This window comes from Lagenorhynchus albirostris, chromosome 2 (assembly GCF_949774975.1).
Source record: "Lagenorhynchus albirostris chromosome 2, mLagAlb1.1, whole genome shotgun sequence".
In the NCBI taxonomy this organism is placed as follows: domain Eukaryota; kingdom Metazoa; phylum Chordata; class Mammalia; order Artiodactyla; family Delphinidae; genus Lagenorhynchus; species Lagenorhynchus albirostris.
Genome location: NC_083096.1, coordinates 160,339,462 through 160,367,192, shown reverse-complemented (window position 1 = coordinate 160,367,192; position 27,731 = coordinate 160,339,462). Strand labels below are relative to the sequence as shown.

At 42.5% G+C, this 27,731-nt stretch overlaps 1 protein-coding gene across 3 annotated transcripts; it reads right to left on the bottom strand.

The window, feature by feature from the left end:
- Positions 1–463: 463 nt before the first annotated feature.
- Positions 464–25,285, bottom strand: RNF19B (ring finger protein 19B). 3 transcript variants are annotated; one of them, XM_060140652.1, is made up of 9 exons: positions 24,511–25,282; positions 11,306–11,511; positions 9,616–9,760; positions 8,073–8,235; positions 7,507–7,621; positions 6,350–6,490; positions 5,173–5,380; positions 2,293–2,424; positions 464–1,280 (listed from the first exon to the last, which is right to left on the bottom strand). In XM_060140652.1, exons 1-9 carry the CDS (start codon positions 25,140–25,142, stop codon positions 824–826), a joined length of 2,199 nt encoding a protein of 732 aa, XP_059996635.1. In that variant the 5' UTR covers positions 25,143–25,282; the 3' UTR covers positions 464–823. The 3 variants fall into 3 exon arrangements, with proteins under 3 accessions (XP_059996635.1, XP_059996636.1, XP_059996637.1); XM_060140653.1 differs by having other exon boundaries at positions 9,616–9,757; positions 24,511–25,280; XM_060140654.1 differs by having other exon boundaries at positions 1,140–1,330; positions 9,616–9,757; positions 24,511–25,285.
- Between the last annotated feature and the right edge of the window lie 2,446 nt (positions 25,286–27,731).

The following is a 27,731-nucleotide window of genomic DNA, read 5'->3' as shown; positions in this document are numbered from 1 at the left end:
GGTCCATTTCTTTATCCAGTAAGAATACTCTGTTCCCCAACTTATAACCATGCAACATTCACTGGGATTTCTGAAGAGCCACTGGAACTGATACCCCTTCCCTCCTCTGAAGCACGTTTCTAATAGTGACTATAATGCAGAAAGGGGTAAATAAAGCTTTAATAGGAAAACTGCACAGCTGCCTCTAGAGGGCAAACAAGGCTCATTTTAATCTCCAGCTTCTCTATCTGGCTGACTCAGCTAATTCTTCAGTCTGACTACACAGTCCAAGTCAAGCTTGTCTTTGCTTCCTGTCATACTAGGAGTCATTGGTTTACAGATGACTCCACTGCAGTCTGGTTAGAATACCATCCTTCTTCCCTGGGATTAGGAAAGCTTAGATCTAGAGACTGTTAAAGATGTAGTGGTCTGTTTCAAACACTTGGCTCTGGAGAACTATCCAAGCCAAGGAAAATGAGAGGAGTTGAATTACGACAGAAATCTTTATTAAAATGTGTCCTGCAGTAATATGTTAGCATACATACAATATACACACATACATCTGTACACTCTTTGACACACCTCACAGATTGCCACCATCAGTTTAACCAATAAATTAAAACTAAAAAAGGGGGGGGGCAAAGGGGATGGGGGGTGGAACCAAGGGCAAAGTTTCCATGTTTCCTCTGTTAAGAAATTGCAAATTTCTCAGAATTTCCCTGGGGAAAACCTGTGACCAGAAAATCTTTGAAATACAATATGTAAATCCCTGCCCCCCCCAAAAAAAGATTCCAAAAGATGCAGTTACAAGTGTGCTTCTCAGAACAGGAGCATTTATTCCACTTCATACTCTGGCTTCTGCATCTTCCGGCTTCAAGACAGTCGTCCCCTCAGCTGGGGCAGAGAGGTTCATATGGGCACTTGGGCTCGGTGCACCTGGGGCTCTGGGTGTTGAGGGGCAGGCTGCGGCTTGGGAGTGAGGGGAGCCACACTCATCCGAGGTGATGTCTGGCACATCGTCGGACTGCGTATCAGAGCTCTCCAGGTCACTGCGGATGCTCTCGGGCTGGGCCAGGCTGATGTCCCAAGGTCTGCTGGCCTGGCAGTCTTTCTGTTCACAGCTTTGGTGTTTGCAGGGGGGATCCTCTTCATTGCTGCCACCGCCACCACCACCTTCTTCTTCATTCTCCACCATCTGTGAGTGAACATGGAGTGAGTCCTCCGTGCTGCTTCCACTCACCAGCTGATAGTGGCTTGGTTTGGCTTCAATGTCCACTTGGATTTCCATATTGTTGCATTCTCTGTGGAGACAAAATCCACTTTGCTGAATCATGCATGGGTCATGCTATACCTGTTGGTAAAAGCAGTTTGTGGGTTCAGGATTAGAAAGTCCGAAAATATAGGTAAATAGTAGAATAGAGCTCACTTTTAGAGAAAATAAAATTTAACCTAACACTCAAATAAGATGGAGAAGAACAATTAGATCTTTTTGTTGATTTAAAATACGCACACAAACATCTCTGCCAATTTCTGTATTTCTTTATATTTTAACTTTCATTGGATTATAGTTGATTTACAATGTTGTGTTAGTTTCTGCTGTACAGCAAAATGAAATCAGTTATACATATGTATACATATATCCACTCTTTTTTAGATTCTTTTCCCATATAGGTCATTACAGAGTATTGAGAAGAGTTCCCTGTGCTATACAGTAGGTCCTTATTAGTTATTCTGCCAATTTCTTTAAACAACTAAAAATGAGCTTCCAAAATTCAACTAAGGTTCGGAGCCTCACACTATCTAACTCAAAATATGAAAGTGAAAGAAGAGTCACAGCTTTTTACTTCTCTGCCACAATTAGAAGAAACCAGAATCTCTCCAGTAGGGAGTGCTGCAGTCACACCATACCAGATACACTAGCTTCTCAAATATAAAGAGAAATAGGCTACAGAAGCCACATCAAGCAAAGAGCAACATGAGAGCAGAAACCATAGAGCTACATACATACATCAATGGACACCAATCTAGCTCTTCAGTTCCATGTGAATAATTACACTGTTGCAATAGCCAAGAAAAGAAAAGGAAATAGAAAAGGAAGAAAGAACCTCTAAAAATCAAGTGCTAACAAGAAAAATCAATCAAGAGATGCCAAATACTCCCATACCAAGAACTTGCTCAATGAATTTATAGGGTATACACACTATGTATCACACTAGATGGTACACAGAGCCCTAACATGAGGCATTGAGCTTCTAAGGCCAAAACCCAACCAAAAAAATGCAACCTCTCCTAGGCTTCTGACTGTTCACATACCTGTCCTGTGGGTTGTAGGAACTGATTATGGAACCGGCCATAGCACGAGTGCTTGCGTTGTCACTAATTGCACCAAGACTGGCTGTGTCTTTGGGGAAAATTTCCTTTTGGACATCGGCTTGGACTTCTAACCTGTGTAAAGAGGGGACGTTTAAGTTAATGCGAGACCTGGGTATTCCGAGACAGTCTGCTTCCTGGCACATACCTCTTCCATTATTCTCTTGCAAATTGAGTTGATCTGATCTTCTCCAAATGTCAAATAGCTCAAACAGATGCCCACACATCTTCTCTCTTAAATTTATCTACTGAAATCGTCCCCTCCTTTCCATCCCCACTGCTACTGTTTAACTTCAGGCCCTCAACAGCTCCCGAGTGGGTAACTGCAATTGGGTTCTCTTTCCAGTAGCCCTAAGTCCAAGTCAAACAACTTCCAGATCAGTGCCAATGTGGACAAAAACCTGATCACTCTAACAGCCCTCTCTTGGCTCCCTCTTGCCAACAGGCACTTAAGGTCTACTGATTTGCCTCCAAGCTCTCTCTCCAGTTCCATCTCTCACCATAGGTCCTAAATCATAATCACACTGAATTTTTTTCTTTCCTTACGCACCTATACACATTTTATACCTCTATGACTTTGCATATGCTAGTCCCTCTCTCTGGAAGTTTCCTTTCTCTATGTGACAAACTCATACTCAGTCCTTAACAACAAAGGAAGTATCATCTCCCTTCATTCTTCTATCAAACCAGTCACTTCCTGCTAAGTGCTCCCACAGCACCTACCTATTTATTAAATCAATTTATGCATCTCTTTCCCAGTCATCTGTGAGCTCCAAAAAAGGAGAGACCACACCTCATTCACGCTTTACCCTCCATGTCTTGCACATACTAGGAACTTAAACATTTAGCAATCAAATTACCCCCAGCCTACGAGCTTAAAGGACATAATAAGAGTCAACCTCTGACAAGAGCAGCAAAGTTTCCCAATGGTGTCTCAGAGGACCCATAGCTTTTCCTTTCTTGACTCCAATATCATTTGGTTGCACACTTAAGTATTTCCTCATAATGGGTTTCACAGTCAAACCCATCTGACTCATTCACTTCCTATAAAAGGCTTTCACAGTACTGGAACAGCTGGACTGCCTAAGTTGCAGTTTCAGCAAGTCAGTCTCCAATTATGTCTGCTTATTTACAGGGGTGTTGGTTTTAAGAAAGCACAACAGTGAATTCTCCAGCATGTGTGGGCAGGATCCCCTAACAAGAGACAACCAGAGTCATGAAACGCAGACAGGTCAGCAGCAGCCTGCAGCTGCACATTCAATCAACCTCCATCCTGCTGCCTGAGTCTTTGCTCTGCTGCTCCAGCCTTAGATGCCCTTCAAAAATGTGCCATGGCTCAGGAAAATGAGGCAGTGCAATGGAAAGTACATTGAGTCAGAGACCTGGGTCCTAGTTTCAGCTCTGCCATAGAATCACAGTTAGAATTGGAAGAGGCCTTTCACAAAGGCCATCTATCACCTTAGGTGTTTCGTAGATGCTAGTCTGTGCAATGGCTATGCTAAAATCACCTGGGGAACCTTTTCAAAACACAGATCCCTAGGAGATTAGGAGAGAATCTGGAGATTTTAATTTATTAATTCTGGGATAGGGTGCTGACATCTATTTTGAAAAGGCTCCCAGGTAACTGACAAGCACTCAGGTGTGGGATCCAGTCCATCTGCCATCTGTTGCTTGACTCCTTCTAAGAGCCAAATGGCCCTCTGGTCTCACTTTATAAACACTTCCAGGGATAGACGTAATCCATCCCTTCTTTGGACTTTATATAGATTTTTCCTATAGTCTCTATAATGAAACAAAATTAGTTTCCCTCTAGCTTCTGCCAAATCGTCTTAATCTATCCCTTGGCATGAGGCAGAACTCTTAATCCTTTTTTCCAGTTCAAGGCCCTTCAGATATCTGAAGGCAAGCATCTCCCCTACCTCCCTACCTTGTTTTGTACCACCTTTACCCCTCTCCAGGGCTCTCTTCTCCAGTGCGTTCAAATAACTGCTTCTCATGTAACATCTGCTATGCTCCTCTGAATATGTTCTGTTTTTTCTAACTGGTAAAACGACCAACCAAGTCATAACCTTTTTAGTCATAAAGCTTTACATATTCTCAACACAAGTTTATAGAATTGATTTACCTTATCTATCAAATGGGAATCAGAATTAGGAAGGTTTTAAGAATAACAGCACCAATAAGCCACAAGATATAGTATAAATGCTGTTCAACTAAAAGCCAGTGATAAGCCTAATGGAGGACACAGTCTTGGGAATTCTACAAAAATGCATGCTTCCCCTTCCTGATGGAGGCAGCCTAACGTAGTAGAGGGAGGATCTGAAGTCAAGATTATCCTTTATTGGGACTTCCCTAGTGGTCCAGTGGCTAAGACTCTGTGCTCCCAATGCAGGGGGCCCAGGTTCGATCCCTGGTCAGGGAACTAGATCCCACACGCATGCCGCAACTAAGAGTTCAAATGCTGCAACTAAAGATCCCGTGTGCTGCAGCTAAGACCTGGCGCAGCCAAAATAAATAAATAAATATTAAAAAAAAAAACAGAGAGAGAGATTTGGCCAGGAACACAGGATTATTGTGTTTAAAAAAAAAAATTATTCTTTATGTGGAGCCACTATGGTGCAGTGGGAAAAAACACAGAACTTCTAAGTTGCTTAACCTTTCTAGCCTATTTTCTAATTGTAAAAGTTAAAACAAAACAAAAAAACACCATTGATGATTAAATCAAAATGATATGCTATACGAGACATGCCTGGCACAGAGAAATGGCTCAATATGATATGTTACTTCTTATAATTCCAACTGGTTCTGTCAGAAATTGCTTACCTGCTGTACTTTCCCTTGCCACTGGAAAGAATGCCACCACTCAGTGTGCCCCCTGAGAGGGCTGCAAAGCTGGCTGTTTCGCTGTATGGACCTTGCATAACACTGAGTCCATCTGTAGGGCTTCCACTGGTGCTCAATACGCTAGTTAGACCTTCAATGCTACTTTCCCCAATGCTGGGATTCTTGAGGGCTCGCCAGGCATCTGCCACTGGGGATGGAACCAAACATCTCAATTAATGATAGCACAGCATCAAAACAGAGTCTGGCATTTTCCTGCAATGACTCTTCAGAGCAGAGAATATTCATGTAGAAAAATACTCATTTATTCACTTAATGAATAGCTACTACAGGCAGCCACCACATATCCGGTGTTTTAACATATGCTCACATGTAATCTTCCCAGTAACTAGGAACTAATAGCCCCAATTTTAGGTGAGGAAACAAAAGCTTAGAACTAAATGCCTTGTCTGTGGCTAGTCACACAAAACTACAATCTGATTCTAAGTCTCCTATTCTTTCCATTACACTATAGATGTCATCTAATTAAACATGAAAATTTCAAGATACACTTAGGTCGTGTGCTGACTCTAGTAGGAAGTTTGAAAGACCTTTGGGGATCTCTGTGTCCCAGGTTAGTTAATATGGTAAAGTGAAAACAACATCGAAGTATAAGTCAGAAGACTTGCTATAGTTCCAGCTCTGCAGAAGCTCTTAAACACATTTAACAGATGTTGAGACAAAGGCTTAAATAAGTTCCCTTTAATTGGGGATAATAACAGCCCTGGCCCTCTCTCTTCAGAGCTGTTATAAAAGCCAAGTGAAAATAACAACTGTGTAAGTCTTCTGAAAATTATAAAGTACCATGCAGATATAAGACTTTATTATAATTATAATTATGTAATTTACTATTACCAGCATACTTAGAGTTACTTGGAGTCCTACTAGTTTGTACCTTGGAGTCCTACTAGTTTGTACTTTGCCACACAGAGGCAAGTACCAGGGGAATTAACCTAATAACTCTGGAAAAAAGAAATGAAAAGCTAAAAATACTTTACCTCCTATAAAGCTCATTAGCCAATGTAATCCAATGTCAATCTCTCTGTAAAATGTACTGAATTTTACTGACTTTTATCTTGTGTTCCAAAAATTCAAAGGGAAATTAAAATTCTCCTTTTACCTGTGATTGGGCCATCATCTTCATCAAACTCAATTTTCACTCCCTTTCCATTGGCCGTACTAACTCCACAGCCACCTCCACGACAGAGAGAAATGGGCACAACCCCATAAACATAAGCCAGCATAATAGGGACACCAATACCTGGGGAAGATAAGGAAACATGTCAGCAGGCCATCAGGTTGCAGCTGCCCTGAATTCTCCTTCCCAGGGCTGAACACAGACAAACCACTTTATAAAGGGCCAAGGAAAGACAGAAGATAGCTATGCTAAAGAGGTAGACTGGTCCAACAGAATGATGACTGGACTTGGAATCAGAAAGGCCTGGATTAGAATCCTGTCTCCAATTTACCAGCTGTTATAACCTTGGACATATCTTCCTAGGGTTGCCAATGATCAATGTATATACAGTGCTCAGCACAGTAAATATATGTTGCTTTCATTTTCCCCCTTCCATTCACTGCTGAAGTGCTAATCCAAGAACCAATCAATAATCAAACATTAAATAAGTGACTCCTAGGGTTTAGGATCCCCCCAGAGTGTTAATTCCAAAATCTTGCTGCTGTGGAAGGCAGAATGGCTTAGTTGTTAAAGGCCCAGACTCTGAAGTCAGACTGCCTTAATTCATGTCCCAGCTAAGTGACCTTGGGCAAATTACTGCACCTTTCTGTTACAACTGGGCTGCTGTGAGGATTAAATAAATTAATACAGGCAAAACACTCAGATCTGCTCCTGGCACATGGAGAGTCTCAGAAAATATTATATTATTATTATTCTAAAACAGACCCTCATGCCTTCCAAAATACTGTGAGGCATTAAGCAAATCAAAAGTAATTTTGTTTTGTGGGTTCTGTGGCAAATGAAGAAGGAAGAGAAAAGGTGAAAAACTAGGGCTTAAAGTAATATTTTTTAATTCAATCTTTTTAATGTGCCAGATGGAGTTCTAGGCACTAACTTACGAATGAAAGATCCCAAACTCTGATACTTTAGTGTGGCTGATAATAATAACAGTGCCTAATAAACTCCCAAGGTGGGTCTGACATAAAATGTAGGAGCATCCAGGGTGAAACATCTGGCCGGCTGGCTAAACTGCGAGGCCAGAAAGCTAATGGGAGTGGGTCGTGTAAGGGGAGGAGTCATGGTCCTGGCTAGCTTCTTACCAACACTAACTGCAGCAATAACTGGGGATGCAATGACCGACAGAGTCACTCCTCCTGTGATAGCCAAATTCCTCTTATGTTTGGAGGTTTTCCTTCCCTCATACCTGCTATGAATCTAAGAATAAGAAAGAAAATTCAGGTCAGCAGGTTAGGACATCAATCTTTTTGCTAGGGAGAAAAAGGATAAGTGAATATTCTCTTTTAAGTTATCTATATTAAAACATATTCCCCCATGTCAAAGAGACATCTTTCTCACATTTTAATCTAACTCAGACCAGGACGATATAAACTAATACAGAAAAAGTTAATATAAGAAGAGACAAAGTAACTCAGGGGAGTGAAGTAAGCATTTTATCTTTAAGTCACTGAGACAAACCAGGCCCAGGATGTTAATAAGAACTTTCAGATCTCTTGGGAATTTATGAAAAATCCATTTAAAAAATTAGTTTTATTTAAGAACCAGCTGGTTTTCAGGCAGCTCTGAAACATAAGCTCCTCCCCATTTCCTTCAAACCTTTACCAACAAACCTGAAGATGGAACATGCACAGAACTCAACATATCTTACCTTCCTGCCAACATAAACAGGAATGCCAATGACCATGGCAGGAATGGCAATGCCAGCAATGAGGGATATCCCCACCGGAGCACCAATCAATGTGCCCAGCTGCCAAAGAATTTTCTTCTTACGGCTCCATGGTTTCTTGCCCCAGAATGTACAGCCAGAGGGGCTACAGAGGAAACATGCTGAAGTTAATGTCAATATTACAAATGCAGCTATTGACATCAGAGAGCTTGATAAGAGCAAGAGCATTCTTTTCTATAGGAGTGATTAACAGTTACAAGAGATTACAAGAAATGAATTTATTACATGAGGGGGAGCAAAGGACAAGGCCAGACTATTAGAGTTCTGGCTCTTTACTTTTTCTTTTTTCGTAAAGGCAGGCCTCCAGACTTGAAACGAAACCTCTTTTCCATTCTTTTCTGCTGCACTCTGTCCTCTCTAACCCACCAAAACGAACCTACTTCTTTGAGTGATACTACGTGGGATCCTGCATAGTCTATGCACTTGACATCTCATCCATACATACTGTGTCCTGCAGCTAATGAACTCTCTCTGATTTGCATAGTTTTCTTGGCATATGTAGATACTGCAAACCATCTTCCTGGGATAGGATATAAAAAGACTTCATCATACCCTTTATGACAGTTTCATACTCTGAGTTTGGCTACTTTTACACTCAGCCCTTCTGAGTCCAACCACTTTTGTCCACTCCCTTTGTACTGTCTTCTCTACTAGATAAGAGTAAGTAATTTTGAAAGTAGGGATCATGTCTTACGCACCCCTGTGTCCCCAATAATTGGTATACTGTAAGTAATCAAATGTTTGCTAAATTGGAAATGAAAATGTTTCATCCACACGATGAATGTTAAGTTTGTAAATATTAACTCCTTCAGGACAATATTTTAATGACTACTATATCCAAGGAACTGTAAAAAGGTAATACTGGCCTGAAGACTCTTAATATAGTTTAACAAAATTAGACACGTAAATGAAGTAATTAAAAGTCATGATGACGTTTATAGAACATTTAAAGAATGTCAGTAAAGAAGAATGAGGCAGAAAAAACTGGGGGAAGGCATCAGAGATGGAATGACATTTAAAGTGGCCATTGAAGGCTGAATAAGAACTGAACAGCTGAGATAAAAGGGGGTTGCTGGGGGGTGAGGTGATTATAAAGCATTCCAGGTGAAGGAAAGAACATGAAGAAGTATGGAGGTAAGATAACACAGAAGAAACACAGATAATCTGGGACATAGCATTTATGAAAGCAAAATGGAAAAAGGTATATTGGGGCCAGACTGCAGAAAACCTTAAAAGTCATGATAGGGAAACTGAACTATATCTGGAAGGTAATGGAAAACAGTCACTGGAAGTTGCTGAGCTGGAGAAAAACATGATTGGAAGGGTGTTTCAGAGGAACTTTTTTACAGCATAAGCTTCCTTATGCTGTAATGAGAGGACAGACAACGATGGTTCTTTGACATCCTTTTCCCTACATCAGTAAGAGAACAAGACTATAAAAACAACAGACACTTTCTCATCTCACCTGAGGTAATGCAAGTCTGAGATCTCCTTCATACAAAGCCAACAGAATTCACAGCCACACACTGCACAGGTCATATGATTACAGCTTCCATCATTCATCTTGATAATGTAAGCACTGCATCGTGGGCATGGCTTGATGTCATCTGCTAAGTGGGGGAGAAAGAATGGGTAGAAAAATATCCCTAGTTAAACCTCGTTTGATTTTATTATTCCTAAGAGTATGCACAAGAAATGAAGAGGCAGTCAAGAATTCTTGACTGAGGATTCCAAATTGTGCAACCCACTTCACTGGAAGGCTGGCTATGTCTAGACCTCAGGAAATTTCATAAAATGGATCCTGTCTCATACTGAGCTGCCTATCCCCCAATCTGGCATCTTACACAGCACTAGAGCCACACTCTGAGCAAGGAGACTTCCCTAGAGAGAAAGATGGTTCCAAGAAAAATGGAATTTCAGCAGCCAATAGGCTGGCAGAATTAAAAGCACAGTCCTACAGGAAGAATAGTCTGCAGCCTGCATTTGGCTTTAAACTCATTTCTCAGGTACAAGTATCACTGTGATTTGCTGTTAACATAATTCACAGTCCCTTCCCATGATACTTTAAAATTCAAAACCTACAAACAATTGAGTATGCTATATAGCATACACCTGGTAATTTTCACAGCAAGCTAGGAACTATCCTATTACAAAGAGAATTTAGGAGATTATACTGTGCCAGGAAAAAGTGAATGGTAAAATCTTTCCTACTAGCTTCTCTCAAATGACATCAGTGAAATAAAGCACACTTATAAAAGGCAATAAACCCACTGACATTTTAAAAGAGGTTCACTCTGACATGTCAAGGTTGGAACTGAATGTGTGATATTCCTCCTTTTAAGGTTAATCATTAATCCATACTAATATTATTTCCTTTCCTTAAATCTGTACCCTACTTCCAAAACCAGTGATGTATTTAAAGCTAGTAGGAAAACAGTAGTTTTAATACTAAACGTCTTTCTGCTCACAGTGAAAGTTCTGAAAAAGCCCCTAGCTAAAGGACCCAACTGCTCTCCAATCTGAGACACATTACTAAGAAGGTAGAAAGTACAGAATTCAGTTTTGCTTTATTCCAATTTCACCTGGGTTGGACAACCTATAAATGGTCAGAGAGAGAAGCTACATACCAAATACAGTGTTGAAAATATTACCAAATAGTTTCTGCACTTGGGAATTCCCTGGTGGCGCAGTGGTTAAGAATCCGCCTGCCAGTGCAGGGGATACAGGTTCAAGCCCTGGTACGGGAAGATCCCACATGCCGCGGAGCAACTAAGCCTGTGCACCACAAATACTGAGCCTGCGCTCTAGAACCCGTAAGCCACAACTACTGAGCCCGTGTGCCATAACTACTGAAGCCCACGTGCCTAGAGCCTGTGCTCCACAACAAGAGAAGCCACTGAAATGAGAAGGCCGTGCACCGCAACGAAGAGTAGCCCCCGCTTGCCGCAACTAGAGAAAGCCCGAGTGCAGCAACGAAGACCTAATGCAGCCAAAAATAAATAATATAAATAAAAATAAATTTATAAAAACAAACAAAAAACAAATAGTCTCTGCTCTCTAATCCTTGAGTTATACAGGAAGGTAATCTCTCCCAGGTTTGGGCTCACATTATGAAATATCAATAAAGAGACAAATGAGACAATGCCAACTCATACCTGGTCCAGATTCTTGCCCATAACTGAGACCTGAAGTGTGCTTGGTCCGAACTCGCAATGTCTGCGCCCTCTGCTGACGGGCCATATCGCATGTCTGATTTGGATGCCATATTTGCTTGCAGTGGTAACAGAACTCAGTCTGGCAGCCTTCCCTCTCACAGGTCAGCTTTGGGCAGCTGGCACAGCCATAGGCAATAACAGCATACCTGAGTAAGGAAATAGGAAGAGATATAAGTAAGTTAAGACATGCATCAGTCCCAGTGGGGTAACACTGTGTGGTACCCCCACCACTTCATACAATGCAGAGGAAAGAACACACATATAACAAATAACACATGCACGAGCACACCTAACAAACTTTAAAACATTCTGTGTGAGAAAGTAAATTGTTTCTTGAGATTCTAAAAACTCATATCATTTATCTCCTGAAAAAGTAGGGGAAAATATCATACTTAGCCTGAATTTTTTTTTTTTTTTTTGGCCACACTGAATGCCATGCAGGATCTTAGTTCCCCGATCAGGGTTCGAACCTGTGCCCCCTGCAGTGGAAGTGTGGAGTCTTAACCATTGGACTTCCAGGGAAGTCCAGCCTGAATTTCTAGCATGTATTCAGTCATAGTTTAAGCTGCTTTAGGAGCAGTTTGTCCCAGTAAGTTTCATAAATAAGGGTACAAAACTATTTCCTTTTGATGATTTGATATACTTAGAGAAAATAGAATTTGTTTATAAAGGATAGAACATTTGTAAAATAAAGTACAACAGCAAAAACTAAAGCAAGTATACTTTTTTAAAATTGCAATTTAGTTGATGTACATTATATAAGTTTCAGGTGTACAACACAGTGATTCACAATTTTTAATGGTTATATTCCATTTATAGTTATAAAATATTGGCTATATTCCCTCTGTTGTACTATATATCCTTGTAACTTATTTATTTTATACATAGTAGTTTGTACCTCTTAATCCCCTACCCCTATCCTGTCCCTTACTCCTTCCCTTGCCCCACTGGTAACTGCTAATTTGTTCTCTATTTCTGTGTGTCTGTTTCTTTTTTATTATATTCACTAGCTTGTTTTATTTTTTAGATTCCACATATAAGTGATATCATCCAGTAATTTTTTTTTCTCTGTCTGACTTATTTCACTGAGCATAATACCCTCCAGGTTCATCCATGTTGCTGCAAATGGAAAAATATTTTTTATGGCTGAGTAGTATTCCATTGTGTATATATACCATATCTTTTTAATCCATTCATCTGTTGATGGACATTTAAGGTTGTTTCCATATCTTGGCAATTGTAAATAATGCTGCCATTGGGGTGCATGTATCTTTTCGAATTTGTGTTGGTCTTTTTTTTCTTTTTTCAGATAAATACCCAAGAGTGGAATTGCTGGGTCATAGGGTAGTTCTATTTTTAATTTTTTGAGAAACCTCTATACTGTTTTTCATAATGGCTGTACCAATTTACATTGCCACCAATGGTGTACGAGGGCTCCCTTTTCTCCTCATCCTTGCCAACATTTGTTACTTGTGGACTTTTTGATGATAGCCATTCTGATAGGTGTGAGGTGATGTCTCACTGTGGTTTTAATTTGCATTTCTCTGATGATTAATGATGTTGAACATCTTTTCATGTGCCTGTTGGCCATCTGTATGTCTTCTTTGGAGAAATGTCTATTCAGGTCTTCTGCCCATTTTTCAATTGGATCATTTAAAAAATTTTTTTGATGTTGATTTGTATGAGCTGCTTATATATTTTGTTTTTGTTTTTTATTTTTAATTTTTTTTAACATCTTTATTGTAGTATAATTGCTTTACAATGTTGTGTTAGTTTCTGCTGTATAACACAGTGAATCAGCTATACATATATGTCCCCATATCCCCTCCCTCTTGCGCCTCCCTCCCACCCTCCCTATCCCACCCCTCTAGGTGGTCACAAAGCACTGAGCTCATCTCCCTGTGCTATGCAGCTGCTTCCCACTAGCTATCTATTTTACATTTGGTAGTGTATATATGTCATCGCTACTCTTTCACTTCATCCCAGCTTACCCTTCCCCCTCCCCGTGTTCTCCAGTCCATTCTGTACGTCTGCATCTTTATTCCGCCTGTCCTGCCCCTAGGTTCATCAGAACCATTTTTTTTGAGATTCCATATATATGTGTTAGCATACAGTATTTGTTTTTCTCTTTCTGACTTACTTCACTCTATATGACAGACTCTAGGTACATCCACCTCACTACAAATAACTCAGTTTCGTTTCTTTTTATGGCCGAGTAATATTCCATTGTATATATGTGCCACATCTTCTTTATCCATTCATCTGTCGATGGACACTTAGGTTGCTTCCATGTCCTGGCTATCGTAAACAGTGCTGCAATGAACCGTTGTGGTACATGTCTCTCTCTCTCTTTTTTTTTAATTACCTTTTTTAAAAATTTTAATTTTTTTAAACATCTTTATTGGAGTATAATTGCTTTACAATGGTGTGCTAGTTTCTGCTTTATAACAAAGTGAATCAGCTATACATATACATATATCCCATATCTCTTCCCTCTTGCATCTCCCTCCCACCCTTCCTATCCCACCCCTCTAGGTGGTCACAGAGCACCCAGCTGATCTCCCTGTGCTATGTGGCTGCTTCCCACTAGCTATCTATTTTACATTTGGTAGTATATATAAGTCCATGCCACTCTCTCACTTCGTCCCAGCTTACCCTTCCCCCTCCCTGTGTTCTCAAGTCCATTCTCTACGTCTGCATCTTTATTTCTGTCCTGCCCCTAGGTTCTTCATAACCATTTTTTTTTTAGATTCCATATATATGTGTTAGCATACGGTATTTGTTTTTCTCTTTCTGACTTACTTCACTCTGTATGACAGACTCTAGGTACAGTCACCTCACTACAAATAACTCAGTTTCGTTTCTTTTTATGGCCGAGTAATAATATTCCATTGTATATATGTGCCACACCTTCTTTATCCATTCATCTGTCGATGGACACTTAGGTTGCTTCCATGTCCTGGCTATTGTAAACAGTGCTGCAATGAACCGTTGTGGTACATGTCTCGTTTTGAATTATGGTTTTCTCAGGGTATATGCCCAGTAGTGGGATTACTAGGTCATATGGTAGTTCTATTTTTAGTTTTTAGTTTTTTTCTTTTTGGCTGCATTGGGTCATCATTGCTGCGTATGGGCTTGTCTCTAGTTGCGGCGAGCGGGTGCTACTCTTCGTTGCAGTGTGCGGGCTTACTGCGGTGGCTTCTCTTGTTGCAGAGAAGCACGCAGGCTTCAGTAGTTGCAGCATGCGGGCTCAGCAGTTGTGGCTCACGGGCTCTAGAGTGCAGGCTCAGTAGTTGTGGCACATGGGCTTAGTTGCTCCGCGGCATGTGGGATCTTCCCGGACCAGGACTCGAACCCGTGTCCCCTGTGTTGGCAGGCGGACTCTTAACCACTGTGCCACCAGGGAAGTCCTGTTTTTAGTTTTTTAAGGAACCTCCATAGTGGCTGTATCAATTTACATTCCCACCAACAGTGCAAGAGGGTTCCCTTTTCTCCACACCCTCTCCCTGCTTATATATTCTGGATATTAACCCCTTATCAGTCGTATCATTAGCAAATATTTTCCCTCATTCAGTAGTTTGTCTCTTTGCTTTGTCAATGGTTTGCTTTGCTGTGCAAAAGCATTTAAGTTTAATTAGGTCCCATTTAGTTTTGCTTTTATTTCCTCTGCTTTAGGAGACAGATCAAAAAAATATTGCTATGATTTATGTCAAAGAGTGTTCTGCGTATGTTTTCTTTTAGGAGTTTTATGATTTCAATACTTTTTCATTTTTAAGTTTCATAGTGAAGCTGGTCTGATGGCAGACTGAGAGACAATGAACATAGATGGGTTCGTGATCAACTTATATTGAAAGCTCATTTTATCTTTCCAAAAAATTATTTTCCCCAATTTGAATGTATACCTTGAAATCTCTTTTCTTGACAGGTTCCAGAATTGAAGAATACCACTCATCTATCTTATGAATTAACATAGAATATGGCCATATCTCCCCCCAATCCCTTCTGACACATATTCTTAGTAAAGATGGACAATTCAGAATCTATCAGCACCAGTATCAACTGCTTCTTATAATTCATGTTTATTTACCAAGAATTACTTTCCTACAAGCAATCCAATATATTTACAGGGCTTCCCTGGTGGCGCAGTGGTTGAGAGTCCACCTGCCGATGCAGGGGACACAGGTTCGTGCCCCGGTCCGGGAAGATCCCACATGCCACGGAGCGGCTGGGCCCGTGAGCCATGGCCACTGGGCCTGTGCGTCCAGAGTCTGTGCTCCGCAACGGGAGAGGCCACAACAGTGAGAGGCCTGCGTACCGCAAAAAAAAACAAAAACAAAAACAAAAAAAAATATATTTACAAACTGTTAGCCTTTCTGACTAATTCTAAAAATGTCAACTAAATGCACAGACTAACAAGTAGACACCTGTTTAAAATAACTCTTTTTTTCAAAAAAAAGTAATTTAAACAAACAAATGAAGAATGGAGGACAGCAGTTGTGAAAGTTCAAACAAATTTTAGACAGGTCAATGAGTTCAGGCTTAGGTGTTGCCATCGGGGCTTTGTCACCTATTCCATGTTCTACTCCAATAGTCAAAGACCTCAAACAGCTTAAACAAAAGACTAATAACATTTTCTTAGATTTATTCTATGGTTTGTTTGCTTATTTGACTGTGCATTAGATGTTCACGATAGCAACTTAAGTTCTCAGGTTCATCATAGATTCTGCAAGCTGATTTGAGAATGACACTGAAATTACCGATGACAAGGTATCATCTATGTTACATAATACAGGCTGTATTAAAACTCTTCTCAGAAAGAGCAAAGTGAGAAGAGGTCAATGTATGAATGCAAATGATTCATACCCTGTAGGAGTTCTGAGCAAATTTATTCCACCTAGTTGTAAAATAACTACTAAAGATAAAAAACGTTTCTCCTGAAGAAAGTGACTTGCTTGCTATTTTGTGTTAAATGAGAAAGGTATTGGATGATCTCAGAAAATTATTAAGTCAACTTCTGACAATACATATTAGATAGACTGCCAGTCAGGAAGCCTTGAGCATTTCATGATCCATTCCTACCTCACATGGTGGGAGTAAATATTTATTAACAGATACTTCTTTTTTTTCAAAGAACATTTGATAGTATTGACAATGTCAATTTTGGGTGTGGAATTTGGTTCCAAGGAAATAAAATAACCCCAAATACTCAAGACCCCCAGCAACCTATTACCATGACACAGAATTACTCAGGGCACGAGACTTGGCATTCCTGTTTTTGGGTGCCGGGTCTGGGCTCCTTACCCCTGACTCATACTGCATGACACTGAGCTAATTAAAATCTCCAAACTTTAGATTCTATCCCTAAAATGGTAGTATAGGTGCTTGCAGCCTTCGAGTTTTAAAACTAAACATGTTTTAAGTCTAAACATGTTTTAAGTCTAAACATGTTTTGGGACTTCCCTGGTGGTGCAGTGGTTAAGAATCCGCCTGCCAATGCAGGGGACACGAGTTTGAGCCCTGGTCTGGGAAGATCCCACATGCCGCAGAGCAACTAAACCCGTGTGCCACAACTACTGAGCCCGAGTGCCGCAACTACTGAAGTCCGCGCGCCTAGAGCCCGTGCTCCACAACAAGAGAAGCCACCGCAATGAGAAGCCTGTGCACCGCAACAAAGAGTAGCCCCCACTCGTCGCAACTAGAGAAAGCCCGTGCACAGCAACGAAGACCCAATGCAGCCAAAAATAAATGAATAAAATAAATAAATAAATAATAAAAAATAAATTTCTATTAAAAAAACCCAAAACTAAACGTATTTTAAAACTGCAGTTGAGGACTTCCCTGGTGGTGCAGTGGTTAAGAATCTGCCTGCCAGTGCAGGGGACACGGGTTTGAGCCCTGGTCTGGGAAGATCCCACATGCCATGGAGCAACTGAGCCTGCGTGCCACAACTACTGAGCCTGCGCGCCATAACTACTGAAGCCCGCATGCCTAGAGCCGTGCTCCGCAACAAGAGAAGCCATCGCAATGAGAAGTCCACGCACTGCAGCAGAGTATCCCCTGCTCGCCGCAGCTGGAGAGAGCTGCGTGCAGCAACGAAGACCCAACACAGCCATAAATAAATAAATATATTAAAAAAAACAAACAAACTGCATTTGAGATCTTGTCCCAAAAGTTATGGTATAGATAAACAGCGTGTTTTGTCCTACTTCTTGGCCTTTGCATATTCTATTCCTTTCAGCCTCGAAACGCCCTCTCCTTACTTCTTGTCCTGGCAAATACTTAGCCATTTAAGAACCAGCTCAAATGTCATCCTCTCTATAAAATCCACTTAACCTCTCCAGGCAGTTGGTTGCCCACTTTGTGTCTGTGCATAATTACTTTACAATACTTAACACATTATATTGTAATTATCTGTTTATATGTATGCTTCCCCAACCAGACTAGAGAAGGAAAAGTATCAACCATCTTTTAATCTCCAGGGTCTAGCACACTGATTCATGCTTAAAATACCTGTGTTGAATGAATGATAGAGACCCTCTCCTGTTTGGGTTTTTTACTTTCCCCAGGTCATTTAGCTCTTCTCCTGGGCCATTACTTTTCCCTAAAGCAATCTTTTAAACTTATCCATGTATCTATTGGCTTTCTTTATGTCAAGTACTATAACTTAATCCTAAAATTCTGTTTAAGCCCCTTTTTGGAGCAAACTCCTAAATTCTGAATAGGGCAATCTTCTACCCCAGGCAGTCAAGAAAAACCCTTCATCCTTGAGACCAAAACTGCCTTGACTATCTTGTTCCCTCTCTTCCATGTCCTACACGGGAGCCTCCTACTCTGCTTTCTTAGTTGAACAGAGCATTCAGGTCTGCTAATTAGAAGCTAAATGGAAGGTGTAGGAAATTGCATGATGCTAAGAACACAGAAGCATCCTTTCCTCCCCCCATTAAGTTCATACAACTTTTATTAATTTTGTTAATTTCCTAACTTGAGAAACATTATAATGTGTGACAAGCCAGACCACAGCATTACCTTACTCCAGCCCTGGGGGAAAAATTCCCAATAGTATGAATTTGATTATGCTCCAACAAACCCTGGGAGTTAAAGGAATGTGTTCCTATATTATGTCTGTACTTCACCGTTCCAGGCCATATAACCATTTACAAACAGACCCTGAGCATATATAAGGGTGGAAAACATGGGCCAAGTTGTCACAGTGAGCCATACTCTTACTATCTTCCTTTTTACTGCGCTAGTTCAAACCCATGTCATCTCTTGACCAGACAACTGCAAGAGACTGCAATCTCTTTATTCCCTACTCCAATCCAAATTCCAGTTCCAAAAGTTTATCTTTCATGATGTTACTCTTTTGCTTAAAATCCTTCAACAAAAAAGAAAAAAGTCCTTCAAACTTACACTTCTTTGCATGGCATAGATAGACCTATAAATCTGAATCCAATCTACCTTTTCAGATGGATCTCAAGTCACTTCCCAGATCATGTTCCCCATATTGTATATCCAGAGGCTAACCAAACGAGACTCCAGACTTAGTCTTGAATTCTTATACCTCCATGCATTTGCTCATAACATTCTGGTTTAAGACACCTTTTTCTCTACCCTCATCTTTGTTTGTCTGGTATAAATTTCTACTCATATTCTTCAAGCCCTGATCAAATATCACCTCCTCCACGAAGTCTTTATTGACACCATCATGCAAAACCTTTCATCCATCTTCTAAGAACACTTGTATTTTCTTTAGTATATATTACATTGCATTTATAATTATCTTCCTACTTACCTATCTGTCTCCTCTACCAGGCCAAACTCCCTGTCAAGAGGCCCATGTCTAAGTCCTTTTTGTAATACCCAATACTCACCTAAGTTTCAACACCATATGATTTTGAAAAGTGTCTGTTTAATGATTACTTGTCTGTCCTTTCTTGCACACCCTCCTCTTATCTGTTTCTCCTCTCAAAAGTGTGGTGTTTGTATTCTTTATCCCCCGTATCAAAAATTTAACTATTCATCCCATTCTTCTGGGACCTAATCGAAAGATTTTGTTCAGAGTTGTAGAAAAAGTTGGAATATAGATATCCTAGTCTAGAGGAGCTCTCAATTTACTCAGAGCACAAGATTTAGTGTTAAATAAGGACAGTAACAGAAGGCAGGACAGAATAACTATTAAAGGAGTTTAGAGAACTGCAAATAGGGAAAGTTTCAGGTATGCTTTAAAGATGTCATTGAAACGAAACAAAACAAAACATGTTTCCTGGTGATCTCAGTTTACGGAAATTATACCAGACTGAAGATTTGCATATTAGCATTAACAAGATTTACAGTGTATATTAGTATTTTTTAAAGGGTCTAAGGAGCTCAGAAATAGAGTTGCTTTATTTTGTTCAATCCAACATTTCCCAAGCTTATTCAATCATAAAACATTTTTCTTTTCAATAGTAATGCCTATACCTTGGGAAATATTGATGTTGGTGAAAAATAGAAAACAAGATCAAAAGATGGTTGGAGACCATAAAGGGTCTTAAATCATAAGGATAGATCATATAAAGAATAAGTTCTTAAAGACATAAGAAGTCATCTTGTAGGTCAGGTATGAGCAGTTTTAAGCAGGGCAATGATATAAAATGTTCCACTTTAGAATGAGTACTCTGGCAAATATGAGAAAGACATATTGGGCTGTAGGATGATGTAAATGGCGAGGGGCGTTGTAGGGGGAATAAAGAGTTATGAAAATGAAGGTACAGAGCTAAATTAAGAAGAGGTCCAGGGGACTCCCCTGGTGGTCCAGTGGGTAAGACTCCATGCTCCCAATGCAAGGGGCCCGGGTTCGATCCCTGGTTGGGGAACTAGATCCCGCATGCATGCCGTAACTAAGAGTTCGCATGGTGCAACTAAGAGAGTCTGCATGCCGCAACTAAGAAGTCTGCATGTCGCAACGAAGAAACCTGCATGCTGCAACGAAGATCCCGCGTGCTGCAACTAAGACCTGGAGCATCCAAAATAAATAAATAAATAAACATTGTTTTTAAAAGCTCCCCATCTCCACCTTTAGGGCCTCCCTGGTGGCGCAGTGGTTGAGAGTCCGCCTGCCGATGCAGGGGACACGGGTTCATGCCCTGGTCCGGGAGGATCCCACATGCTGTGGAGCAGCTGGGCCCGTGAGCCATGGCTGCTAAGCCTGAGCGTCCGGAGCCTGTGCTCCGCAATGGGAGAGGCCACAACAGTGAGAGGCCCGCGTACCGCAAAAAAAAAAAAAAGCTCCCCATCTCCACCTTTAAAAAATAAATTAATTAATTATATTTTTTAAAAGAAAGAGAGAGAGAAGAGGTTCAGGAAGGCTTCAGAAAGTGAAAATCCTCCCTCACTGATTGAGAAATCTGTCTTGTTCAGGGAGCTTGCTCTTCCCTCATAAAAGTGTTACGAGACAAACAGAAGCTTCCTGCTTATGGGATAATCCAGTCCAGTTATCTAGGATGGCCAATAAGTGATACTACCTTCTGGGGTCAGGTGGGATGGGGGTCTCTGCAGGAGACAGAGGCAGCAATGAGAGGCTGGAGTGGTGGACCTGCACAAAGAATTTAGGTCAAGACAGCCTTATCTCCTGTTCTTCTGTAAAGAAGATCTGCCCCCTGTATGCCAGGAAATATTCTGTCGTCTCTTTTGCTCACCCCTCAGTCTTCTAGAGATTCTGAAGGGGTTTAAAGATAGGCAACAGGGCACTTGAGAGGAAAACATTACATGTTTACATGATTTGGAGGTTTCTGAAAAGACCTTGTGCTTAAGTAGAGACTCTAAGGGGTAGCATATCAACTGTACCATTTATCAGCTGTGAGACACTGGGTCCCACACTTAAACTTTTCTGAACTGGCTTCTCTTTTATAAAATGAGTTTACCACCATCTACCTGTATGAAACTAAAATGAAATTATTTCTGAATGAAGTTACAGTCTGAAGATTATAAAGGACTATAAAAATGTCAGTTATCTGTATTCTGAGTTAATTTTATCTCATTTGAAAGTATGTTTTAAAGATTACACTTGGTGGGAATTCCCTGGGAATCCAGTGATTAAGACTCGGCACTTTCACTGCCGTGGGCCCGGGTTCCATCCCTGGTCTGGGAACTAAGATCCCACAGTCTCGCACAGCAAAAAAAAAAAAAAATTGCACTTGGTAATATTGTACTTAATACTACTAATAATAATGTGAATGTTTTCCCATAGAAATCAGTTCCCTTATTTATGAATAAAATAAAATTGTATTTAAGTATGAAAAAAGAAAAATTCAAGATTCTTTTCTCTGTTCCACAAATATCTTATAAACAAATAATGAATCGTTTAACATATAGTGTTCTTATTATCGTGAGTGATCACAGTAAAACTAACGATCAGATCACTTATATGCTCCCCTCACCCTGCCAAATACACACATATACACACAGAGAGCAAAAAGGAACTTGATAAATTTGGCTGGCAGAAACTTAATCTGCAGGCAATAAAGATGGTCAGGTATGAGAAGACACAATTGGGGTCTTAGGCTTCTCTTCTAGTTCTCATCCATGATTTCTACCTGACCCAGAAGAATAGAACAGTTTGATTAAAACGAAACAAGTTATTTTTCTCATGACATTAAAAAGAGGTGGCAAAACCACTGGCCATATCCCCACCTATTTGGGAAGTGACAGAAATTTAAAGTTACTCCCTGTTTATCTCCCTGTTTATCTAACACCTTCAACTGAATTCTCAAAACACTCTGAAAATATCAATTAGGCCTCTCAAGTAAGGAAAGGATTAGGCCTATTTCAGGTAAGAAAAATAAAGTAGGTAATAGGCTGTTAACAATAAGAATCAGAAGAGAAACCAGATTCTAGCATTTTTGGCTCTCTCAACATTGTCCTTAGGCCACACTTGATGAAATGACCCAAACAGTAGCATCCCCAATAATGTTGATAAGCCTATGCTTTTTTAAAGCTTTTTATGCTTTGAGAGAAAAGAATACTGGCCTTGGTTGGAGTTAAGACCAGTGTTCCAAGCCTGATTCCACCACCCACTAGTTATATGACCCTAAACAAGTCACTCAATTCATTTAAACTTCAGTTTCCTTATCTGTAAAACAAGATCAAATCTATCTTACAATGTTGCAGGGATCAAATTAAATTATGTATGCCTGACACATAGATACTCAGATGCTAGCTTGCTTGCTTTTCCCAGACTTCACCTTCTTTAAACCCCCAGATAACACATTTAAAGATTATATTAAAATTGTTAGTTTTTTAACTAATTTAAAAAAACCTCTGGATGGTAGTAATCCAATACTTGGCTAAAATAAGAAATGGCCTAATTTTTTAATAACTTCCAAATCAGTAATGGTTTAGAGTTGTCATCAAGATTGTAAATTAATTCCTGTTCATTTTTATTGACGTGAGCAAAGACAGAGATTGATTTCAGAGAAATAAAAACAAAAAGAGAACTTTTCCAGAAATATAATGAGTGATGCCACATTTCTCAGTTAAAATTCAAGGAAATTCACATCTGAAAAAGGAGTTAATATATTATTCCAAAGTTAACCAAGCAGTGTTCTCTTAAGTAAATATTCCTTTGGTTCAGAAAATAGATCAATAGTGTCTGTAAAACTTCAATACCATGTAAATTAACCCCTTAAGGCTAGGAAGATCACCAGATGTCCAGGTATAAGCAAACTTTTCCAAGAGCCTACGAGGTTCTTTCTGATACTTATTAACTGAAAGTGAAAGTGACCTACCATAGTTAAATGCCCCAACCTTTGACCACAACACTTCAAAGTAATTTAGAAACCCCAACTCAGTGAGCTTAAATAACACATCCATCTCTAAACAAGTTTGTCAGAACAGAAAAATAGAATAACTCATCTTACTCCCCTAGGTACTCTAAGTCGGCTTCTTTTGAAGGAGACAAATAGCAGAATCATGGAAATCTTAAAAGCCTTGATATATAGGCTACAATTAAGAGCCTTTCTTAACTCCTCTGAAAGAAACGAACACTCAGCTTTTTACTAGGAGTCCCTAGCATCTTTTTGTCCTCAAAACATGACACACAAGAATAAAATGATCTGTCCAAGGTCGCAGAGCAGGTAATGGCACAGTCTGACGCCCCTCTTTGCTGCATGCAATCGTTCATGGGATGTACTGACAGTAACACACAATCAGATTTTAAAAGGTAAGGGTCGGGGGTGGTGTCCACTGAATGCTCCAGATAGTGAAATCTGGTAGTATTATGTCTCTGCATCTACTGCCTATTTTCTCACTGACCTTAAAAAGTCGGCATACATGGTGCATCGTCAAGAACTCAAGATCAGAGGAGCTGGGAAACACATTTTCTCCTACCATGTCAACCTCTGGGCATCCTTTTCAGTGCCCCGTTGCTTCTCTGGACAAAGAAAGGGTCTGTCCACTCTGCACCCTGCCCAAGACAGCAGTGTAAGAACCACAGGGGGCCCCCCAATAGCTTGGCACAGAAGACACACCACAATGCCCAGGGTGCCCCCAGAGCGCTGCCTGGGAGCTGTCCTTTCCCGTTAGTGCCATTTCAGTCACCTGCATTCCAACTTTCAGCCATGGTGGGCAGAAAGAACACCCCTTCTCCTGAAACGCTGCAAAGTATGCCCCTAGCCAAATGGACACACCCCTCCAAAGCGCTGCCTCCTCAGAATGATATTCTCATTCCATCCTTTGCCAGATATCCCCTCCCCATCCTCATTAAGACATATCCCCTACCTCTGGACAGAGGAGCATTCACCCGACCAAAAACGGCCTCTCCCTGCCTCCTGACTTGATGGACAGCTCCCTTCTCACCGACTGCTCAGCCCCCACTTCAAGCCTTCGGGCAGTGGTGGGGTGTTGGGTGCGTTTACCCTACTCTTTTGGGCGTGCGGATGGTTAGCAGTTACCGGCTCTCCGCAGTTGCCGCCTGGCCCTCCCTCCCCCTGGTCATCCCTCACCTCTCCCTCCACGCTGGGACACACACACACACACACACACACACACACACACACACACGGTGCGCAAAGGACGGCCCCTGGGGCCGGTCACACGCGGTGACCAGCCCCAGGCCCCAGGTTCCCTCCGCCGCGGCCACCGCCCCCGGGCCACGCCCCCGCTCTCACCCGCAGTCCGGGGCCGGGCACCAGCGACAGTCGGGGTCCGAGGCCAGGTAGCGGCGCAGCATGAACTCCTCGTACTTGTGCATGAGCGGTGGGTCGGCGAGCAGCAGGCGGATGTCGTGCGGGTTCAGTCGCTCGCTGCACTCGGGGCAGCTGATGGGGACCCGGCTCTCGCTGATCTCCAGGCGCAGGTAGTGGCGGAGGCAGTCCCGGCACGAGCGGTGCGGACAACTGAGGAGGCGCGGGGCCCGCTCGGGCGGCAGCCGCACCAGGCACAGAGGACACTCCACCTCCTCCGGGCCCGAGCCGCCGCCCTCCGCCGCCTCCTCATCGTCTAACCCGGGCCCCGCCGTCGCCGCGGCCTCCGCCTCGGCCTCGGCGGCCGGCTCGGCGGGCAGCGCCTCAGGCGGCGGGGCCTGGGCCGCGGCAGGGGCCGGGGCGGGCGGCGGCGGCGCGGCCGGGGGTGGCGGCTCGGCCTGCGGCTTGGCCCGGGCGTGGCGACCGCGGGCCGAGGCGGAGAAGACGCTGTGGAAGGTGAGGCGCCGGCGCCGGCCGCCGCTGCGGCACTTGGGGTCGGGCGCAGCCGCGTGTAGGGATGTAGACCGCGGCGACTCGGAGTCTTTCTCGGAGCCCATGGCCCCCAGAGGCCGAGGAGCGAGGGGCGCCCAGCGCCGCCACAGCTCACGCCTCAGCGCTCCTCAGTCGGCGTCCCCACCGCCGCCGCCTCAGCCGCCCTCCCAGAGATAGAAACCGAACGGCAGCGACTAAGTGGTTATAAAGCCTCCGCCCCGCGCGCCGCTGCCCACTGCGCAGGCGCCTCGCGAAGACACCTCACAACCCGCGCCGCCCCGCCCGGGTGGGGGCGCTGGGCGGGGCCGAGCGGGGGTGGGGCGTGCTGGGCGTGCTAGAGCGGAGCTCCGCCTCCTCGGGGGTCAGGTGATTCCAGGACCTCCATCTTGAGGAGACGGTAACCCAACTGCTTTTTAGACCTCCTGCTACAATACCTTCTCCCCGACCCCCGTCATCCATAAGGTGGAGTTTTCGGTTTGCCTTTCCTCAAGGATGGGCCGATTGCCACTTGCAGCAAATGATACTTCAGTTACTCCATCTGTAAAAAGCAGATAAGGGTAAATCAGATGGTGACTCCAAGCTGGTCCACCTTCCAACACTTCTTTTGTTGTTGTTTATTAAGCTTTAATTAATAAAGAGTATATTCATTGAGCATCTGTTAAGTGGAGGCATTACTAGATAAGACAGACGGGGTCCCCCTATCTGCAAGAGAATTATAGAACAAAGTCCAAATCCCTTAATCTAACATTCAGTGGTCTCTGTGAGCTAATAAACTATTGCTAGGCCCACCTCCCATTCTTACCTCCCGGTAGCTTCGTTACTTACAATTTGTAGAAGGAAGCCCAGCATTTTTCTGCCTGAAAGTGCCTTTCTTTTGCTGGTTCCCCACTGTTCTGACCGGGGGAAGATCTGGATTCAGACTTACAAATGCGAGGCAAGCAAGCCACTTTAACAGCAATGGGAATGTATCAGTTAGGATTATACTCAGTTGCAAATAACAAAAGAAAAAAAATGACTTACGATAGAAATTTATTTCTCTCTTTGTGAAAACTAAGTCGCAAAGTAGGCAGTTCAAGGCTGCTCTACCATCCTCAGCACTTGGTTTCTAATCGTAAGATCACCTCATTATGGTCCACATTCCAGACAGTGGGGAGGGAAAAGAGAAGAAAGGTACACTATTTTCCTTTTAAGAAGACTACCTGGAAAGTCTGGCACGTTTGTGTTTACATCTCATTAGCCAAGCATCGTTACATGGCCAAACTGGGACATGTAGTTTTCTAACTGGGCACAATGTGCCCCTAAAAATAGGTGCTCTGTTATTTTTTGTTTTGTTTTTGTTTTGCGGTACGCAGGCCTCTCACTGTTGTGGCCTCTCTCGTTGCGGAGCACAGGCTCCGGGTGCACAGGCTCAGCGGCCATGGCTCACGGGCCCAGCCGCTCCACGGCATGTGGGATCTTCCCGGACCGGGGCACGAACCCATGTCCCCTGCATCGGCAGGCGGACTCTCAACCACTGCGCCACCAGGGAAGCCCGGTGCTCTGTTGTTAAAAAGAATGGTGGAATGAGTACTGGAAGGTAACCAGCTGTCTTTTTCATGGGTGGTATTTAAAACCATGAGAAAGGTCCCCAGGAACAAACCCTGAGAAAGTTCAGACTCATGAGGTAAAACAGTGGAAGAGGAGCCAGCAAAGGAAACTGAGAAGCAGGGGTTGTGAGACAGGAGAAAACTCAAGCCGGCATGATGTCACAGACACCTAGATAAAATGTTTCCAGGGGGGAGTGGTCAATTGTGACAAATCCCGCTGAGAAATGAAGAAAGATAAGAACAGAAATGACCGCTGGATTTGTCGATACCAAAGAGTCCCATAAGGAGGAGAAATGTTTCTCCTCAAGGAGGAAGGAGATTTGATGCTGGATGGCTAAACAACAATTAACTTCTGTATATTGGACAGAGTAGGCTAGGTTTTGCTGTCGTAACAACTCATATCTCAATGCCTTAACACATTGATATATTTTCCCCACTCATACAAAGCCTGCTATGAGGCAAGGCAGTCTCTGGGTCACTCAGAAGTCTGGGCTGTACCACCTCAACCCAAGGCTTTCAGGATTGCCTCAATAGGGGAAAGAGAGCTGGAGGGTTGTGCACCATCAATTCAATACTTCAGCCTGGAAATGACACGTGTTACTTCCACTCACAGACTACTAGGCAGAAAATGTCATACAGGCCCAGTTTAATTGCAAAGGAGGCTGGGAAATGTAGAGGGGGGTGAGGCATGGACTATTTAGTAAGTGATGTTATCTCAGCCACAGTTCCCTATAATCACTGTTGACTTTGTTCTCAGTGCCCAATGTCCTGAGCGGTTGCAGAGCCCCCTTCGAGGAGCTGTGTGCCTGTGATATGGATGAAAGATGGGGGAGAAGCCTGCCTTGTTCCTTGGGTCAGATTATGCTGAAGGAGATGGGGACCCCTGATTCCAGGCAGACCCAGCTGGCTTTGAGATGCCTCCTCTTGTGCAGCTGACAGAAACAGCTGTCAGAATCCTAGCTTGCTGAAAAGCTCAGTGCACCGAATGTTTGCTTTTCTTGGCTCTGGTTCCCAAACAAACTCTGCCTCAGCTCAAAGCTGCCACCATCAGTGCTTTGGCAGAAAACT